General features: G+C 67.7%; 1 protein-coding gene across 1 annotated transcript in view; it reads left to right on the top strand.

Annotated features, from left to right (window-relative positions):
• Positions 1–4,615, top strand: part of NOBOX (NOBOX oogenesis homeobox) — a 5,313-nt gene extending 698 nt beyond the window's left edge. The window contains exons 2-8 of the mRNA XM_012733841.1: positions 1,320–1,856; positions 2,113–2,219; positions 2,460–2,572; positions 2,824–2,909; positions 3,083–3,305; positions 3,535–3,803; positions 4,332–4,615. Coding sequence (XP_012589295.1) covers positions 1,320–1,856; positions 2,113–2,219; positions 2,460–2,572; positions 2,824–2,909; positions 3,083–3,305; positions 3,535–3,803; positions 4,332–4,615 — 1,619 coding nt within the window. The remainder of the gene's footprint in view (positions 1–1,319; positions 1,857–2,112; positions 2,220–2,459; positions 2,573–2,823; positions 2,910–3,082; positions 3,306–3,534; positions 3,804–4,331) is intronic.
• The last annotated feature ends 1,812 nt before the right edge of the window (positions 4,616–6,427 follow it).

Raw genomic sequence — 6,427 nt, 5'->3', positions numbered from 1 at the left:
CCGGGGCAGGGGGCTTGGCTGGGGGGACTGGGGTAGCCGGGGCCTCTGACAGGTCCGTGCCTGTGGGGCTGAGTGGGCCCAGGCTGGGCCCTCGGGTGCCAGGAGGCCCCTGCGCCATCCTTGGGGTGTGGTCTCTCCAGGCTGGGCCAGGAGTCCCGGGAGCTTCCAGTCGGGCTTCTGACCCCCTTGGTTTCCTTGCCAGGGTCTTTCACTCCCACACTGCATAGCTTGAGCACCTACTGTGTACCCGGTTTGCTAGGCCACCGGCTCCCCTCAACCGCTGTGAAAGGAATCTGTGTCTTTTCACCGCTGGCACCAGGCGACCCCCACAGAGGCCGGCTGCCCCGCACCGGCCCTGGTGGCCTCCCCAGTCAGGGCCGCTGTGTCCAGCAAGGCGCTCCCTAGGGCGGGGGCCCAGACAGCCACACCTCACTCCTGGAGACCACTCCAGGGCGGTCTGCCTCAGGCAGTCTTCATTAAAGTACCAGTAGTTCTCAGGAACTGTTCAGCATGTATTTGTAAGCACCCCAGTCTCCTGGACGTGAAGCAGAAGCTCGGGGAGCCAAGGGCACTGGGGTTCTGCGTAAAGGGTGGCAGGACCCGTGACGTGATCACTCGGGGAGGGATGGGGCGTGTGCCTGGACTCGGGCAAACTCCGCTCTCTGACCTCCTTCCCGGGTCAGACCCAGGTCCTGGGGTGCCGGGACTAGCCCAGAGGCCATGGCACGGGACCGCAGGGCCTGCTGGGCCAGAACACGCAGAAGTGAAGAAGCAGCTGGGGAGAGCGGGCAAGGCTCTCCGTGTTCCCTGGGCCACTCTTTAAGAACAGGTTGGCCATGCCCAGCAGCCCTGGGAAGAAGGAGAGTTGCACATGGGGGTGAGAAGTGTGGGCTGGGACAGAGCTGTCTGGAAGGTGAGGATGGGCCTTCCCGGGTGTCCCTGGCCTTCTGGAGCCTCGTCTTGCCCTAAGCAGCCAGCCTACCCGGGTCTTAGAAGAAGCAGGTCTCACCCCCGCCCCCCAACACTTATGCCTTAGACCTGCCCGAGCAGACACCTGTGCCTCAGCATCACGTGCTTGGTGCCTGGGGAAAGCCAGCCACCTCCACGGTCTGCATTGCTCTCAACACATGAGCGGAGCCCCAGAAGGGGCCTCTGCTTGCTTAGGGGTTTCCAGGCAGGACCCCCGGTTAGCCCAGTTAGGAGGGGAGGCCTGGAGCTACCACCCCTGTGATGAGTGGGCAGAGCGACGTTCAAGAGCAACCACGAAACTCACGCGGAGCAGGAGGCAGCTAAGCCCAGGAGGTGCTGGGTCCCCACAGGTCAGGAAGGTCAAGGCCAGCCGGCTGCGGGGCCCAAGGATGAAGACCCACGGCAGAGTGCAGCCCCCAGCCCTCGGGGCACCCCAGGCGAGGCGCCGTCTCTCTCCTGTGCTGTCTCTGGAGAGAAGAAGCCGCCAGAGGCCCCTGCAGGAGCCCCAGGGGCTGATGCTGGCAGAGGGTGCCAGCCGCCGGGCTCGGGGGGGCCCCACAAACAGGCCACCCTGGCCCTGCCCAGGGCCCAGCCTCCCGGGGAAGGAGGTGCCCTCCACGCACCAGAAGACAGGCCCAGGAAGAGGCCCTGCTCTCCCGGGAAGCAGAGACGGCCTGCCGCGGCCGCAGCCGCCTCTCCTGGGGCCACACGCTCGGCCCCGGCCACCCAGAACCCCGCTGTGCCCTGCGGGTCAGGCCGGGGGCCCTGCCACCTGGCCAACCTCCTCAGCACTTTGGGCCGGAATGGGACAAACTCAGACCGGAAGAAGAGACCACCAGAGGCGACCTGCCCCATCCGGAAAAAGACTCGCACCCTCTACCGCTCAGGTAAGCCCAAAGGGGAGAGGCAGCTGAAGTGGTGGGGGGTGGGAGGCCCTTCTGGAACCAGCCCCAGGAGCCCTGAGCGTGATGCCTGGTCCCTGGCAGGGCCACACCCCAAAGCCCACGAGAGAGCAGGCTGCACCCCCACAGGGAGCTCAGGTGCCTGGCTCTGGTAAGGCGCTGGGCTGGGGCGCCCCCCACCACCACCCCCCCGCAGCCACAGCTCCCCTCGGTGTCAACCTCGCCGGCGTCCTCCTTCCAGACCAGCTGCAGGAGCTAGAGAGGATATTCCAAGAGGACCACTACCCGGATAGTGACAAGCGCCGGGAGATTTCCCAGATTGTGGGGGTCACCCCCCAACGCATCATGGTAAGGGGCTGTGTTGGGGGGGAGGCTGGAGGAGACCCCAGGTGCCCGGCGCCGCGTCTTCGGGAGTTGGGGGTTCCCGTCGAGTCCACCTGTTCCAGGGTCCGCTTAGGCCAGGGAAAAACGCCCCGAAGGTGTCTAGTTGGGCCTTTCTGTAAAAAGGCCGCTGCAGAGGGGGCGGCCGCACCTCCCCACGCGGGAGGCAGCCTGAGCCCCGCCGGCTGCCGTCTCCCCCTCCCCCAGGTGTGGTTCCAGAACCGCCGGGCAAAGTGGCGCAAAGTGGAGAAGCTGAGTGGGAGGGAGGAGAAGGCACCTCCTGCGGGCTCTGCCCAGGGCGCGGTCAGCGGGCACCGCGGGTGAGTGTCCCCTCCTGCGGGAGGAGGGGGGATCAGCCTGGAGGCCTTGGAGATGGGGCGCAGGGGTCCTGGGGCCCAGCGGAGAGAATGTGGGAAGGTGGAGTCTAGCTTTGGGGAATGTGAGGGGTTTGGCTGTCTGGGGTCAGGGACGGCCACTGCCGCGGGCAGGCGCGTGGGGGGCCCTGCCCTGCGCGAGGCGCGCCCCACCCAGGGGACCTCCCAGCCACAGCCGTGGCCCCTTCTGCCTCCAGCTCCGCAGCTGAGCTCCCGCCTGCTGGGCCCAGGGCCCCCGAGCCCAGCCCCTTCTCTCCGGGACCCCGTCTGGACGTCCTCCCAGGTGCGCCGGCCACCTGACCGCGGGCTGGGGAGGGGGAGGGGCCCTGGGGCGGGGGGCGCACTAGGCGATGCTGGGGCTGTTCACGAGGACCTGGCGTGCACGCCAGCACCCCAGACCTGCCTCCACCCCCATTTTCCGACCCTCACAACTGCTCTCTTGGCTTCTGCTCCTAGAACCCCCCCTGTTGCTAACATCCGACCAGACTCCAGCCCCCATGCAACAGAGTGAGGGTGCTCAGAGGATGGTGGTGACCCCACCACTCTTCAGCCCCCCTCCTGTCCAAAGACCCAACTTTCCTTTGCCTCTTGGGCCCATCCCTGGCCCACAAATGCTGCCTCTGATGCTGGACACGCCTGGCAGGGACGGCAGCCTCAAGGATGACCCCTGGGGGCCCAGGTATGGCACCTGTTGGGGGGGCCACTTAGTCGCCATGGGCTGGGGTGCAGATGGAGCCTGGAAGACCGCAGGCTGATGAGAGGAGCCAGGGGTAGCAGCCGCGAGGGCAGGAGATCATGGCAGCACAAAAAAGGTGGGGACCGGACAGGAGGGGACGGCGGGAGGGCAGCGGTGGTCACCGTGGGAGCTGCGCACCGGCCGCTTGCGTGAGCCTCCCCTGTTCCCACAGCATGGCGTCGCCGCACCCCTGCTCGTACCTGGAGGGGCTGGAGCCCCGCGACTACCAGCACGGCCCCCCGCCGGGGCCCTTCGCGGGCACGCAGCCCCCGCAGGCCCCGTTCCAGGACCTCCCCGCCTTCCCCTCCCCGTTGCCCAGCGCCCAGGCGTTCCCGCTGCTGGAGGATGCGCTCTTCACGCTGCCCTACGGCGTGTCACAGGCCCCCTTCCCGGGGGCCGCGCCGGGACCCCTCCTGCTGCAGCCGCCAGCTGGGCCTCTGGGTGCGTGAGGCTGGAAGGCGCCCTTGGAGCCGGGGCGGGGGCAGGACCACCGGCGGGGCAGGAGGGGCGGTCGGGGCAGGCGGGGCGGGCATGAGCGCCCCCAGCCTGGGGGAGCTCTACTTCCTCCTGCGTCTTGGACATGGCAGAGCCAAGGGGGAAGTGGCCAGGGGCCAGCTCAGCCGCTGTCCGGGTCGGCCGGGACTCCGCCATGGGGGTGCGGCAAGGCTCAGAGCCAGCGACTGCTGGGCCACTGGAGGCGGCATGAGCGTCCTGGCGGCTGGCCGGGAGCCACGTGGCTTTGACTAGGTTCTAGTGGAAGGGGAAGAGACGTGACAAGCGGGTCCCAGCCTCTTGCCTGGCACCCAGCCCACGCCAGACCCCAAGTCGGGGTCTCGCCTGCCCCAAGGGGCACCTCCTGTGCTAAGGCCTCGCCCCACTCCCCCATCCTTCCCTGCATTTGGGGGTGGGGGTGCTGCTTGCCCCCCCTCCCTGTCTTATCTCATCTTTCCTCCACTCTCTGACTCCCAGGTGCAGGCCCCTGGAGTGACCCCTGCCTGCCAGACCTGTCCTTCCCTGGACCCTTCTGCCCACAAGCTGTGGGGCACCCCCAGGGCAGGGACAGCTACTTTGGGGATCTGTTTCCAGCGCCCTATGTGAGCAGGCAGCCGTCCCCTGGGGTGATGCGGCTGACGGAAGGAGCGGGGCCCTCGCTCGTCCAGGCCCTGGAGCAGCGGCCGGCGGCCTCCCCGGAGGGGCAGCCCTCGGGCCCGGAGGCGTCCCGAGGGGAAGACAAGAAGAGCAGCGGCCCCTAGTCCTGGAGCCCAGGGGGGCAGGGGCTGCCCCGTGGGAGAGGTCGGCCCGCCGGAGTGTGAGGGGCGCTGCGGCCTCAATGACGGCCCTGGGGGGACACGTGTGTGAGCAGGACGATGCCTGGCCTCCGCCTCCATCCTGCCTCCGTAGGGTGGCCCTGAGGAAGGGGGAGCTGGGTCACCCCAGAATGTGGCGATTTGCCTTGTTTCCTCTCCTGACCGGCAGGTGTGCCGGTGTCCACTGTAAACAGTAAATACTCACCTGGGCGTCTCTGCGTGTGCCTTGCGCGTCCCAGTGAAGAAGGCCGCCCCTCCCGGAGTCCCCGCGGCCCGGCTCCGTCTCTGTGGGGCCTGGCCCTGCGCCCCCCCGCGCTCCCTGGAGACAGCCTGGCCTGTGAGCCTGGGGGCGCCACACGTGTTGGATCACGGCTCAGGGTCATGAACTGAGGCTTGTTTTCCCTCCGTTTCGAGGTGCCAAATTGACATGGTTCGATGACTTTACGAGTCAGTGTCACCCTTAGGATGTACACACGCTCCCCTCGCCTCCACACGCCCCGGCCCCTCTTTCCCTGGGGAGGGGACTCAGAGGGGGGTGGCAGGTGGCCGTGCCCACTCAGGGCCATGGCACGCAGCCCCAGTGTCCAGCCGTGGGTGACCCTGGCCAGGATGCAGGGTCCTTTTCCACTGCGGCTCCCCATCCTGGGTGCCCCGAGGGCAGCCAGTGACTCTCATGGGCAGCAGCTGGGCCCCTCATGCACTCACTGGTCCCACCTGGGCCAGCACCCATCCAGGTTGCCGGGTGGGCAGTGGTGTGGGAGAGGCCGGGGGTGCGCCATGAGTCCCCCATTCCAGGCTGGCGCATCCTGGTTCCTGCGTGAGCTCGAGCAGCTCGAGGCCTCCGGCTGCCAGCCTGGCGTGGCGACACCTTCAGTGAGGGGGCCACTAAGGAGCGTCCGGCTTGAGACTCCGCGTTGGTGTGCCAGGGAGGAAGAGCAGGGAGGGCGGAGAGCTGGGGACTGGAAGATGGAGGGTGTGAGGGTGTTGGTGAGAGCGGGTGGAGGCAGGGCTGCCGCGGGGGAGTAACCAGTGGCCAAGGGGTGGCAAGAGAAGTAGAGACAAAACAGGGTGCAGTCAGGGGCCTGAGCATGTACCCACAGGAAGACCCAGTCAGCAGGGGGCAGAGAGCAGAGGGAGGTGCCTGGGGGGAGCAGGAGCTGCTGGCCAGATCTTGAAGACCAGTCTCAGGCGAGTGAGGGAGGGAGGGGAAGAACGCTAAGACACAGGCAGCTTTAAGAATCAGGAGGAGAGGCCACACAGATCCGTGGGGTGCAGATGAAGGGGAGCAGTTAGGGGGAGGAGGTGTCTGGGCTCGGGCGCAAAGGGCCAGGTAAGATGGAGAGGCAGGCCGGGAAGCCTGGGGCAGGGTGCCCCTTCTGAGTGGAGGGCCCAGGGGCGTGGGGGAGGGCTGGGAGCAGGCCCAGAACTGACCTTCACAGCCCAGGTGGAGGGAGAGGGGCGCATGCTTTCCCGGGGCGTGTTTGGCGGGGCCCTGGGAAAGCACAGGAACTGCAGGAAATGGAGTGTAAGAGATGGGCTGCAGGCCCAGGGGGCCCCTGGCGTGGCTGTGGGGGGGACAATGAGGCCGTCAGTTGGCCACGAGTGCACCAGGTGGGCCCCGCACAGAGGAGCAGGAGCTGGGGTGGCAGATTGGACACCCTCTGCTGAGACAGCACACCCTCGCTGGGGGCGTGCCGAGGAGACAGTGGCTCTCCAGAGGTCGGGGACGGGGCTGCCCAGTGGACGCCAGGGGGCAGG

This window comes from Condylura cristata, unplaced genomic scaffold (assembly GCF_000260355.1).
Source record: "Condylura cristata isolate star-nosed mole 26May11 unplaced genomic scaffold, ConCri1.0 scaffold00042, whole genome shotgun sequence".
Classification (NCBI taxonomy): Eukaryota; Metazoa; Chordata; class Mammalia; order Eulipotyphla; family Talpidae; genus Condylura; species Condylura cristata.
The sequence above is the reverse complement of the archived record's forward strand: the minus strand, read 5'-3'. Positions and strand labels throughout refer to the sequence as shown.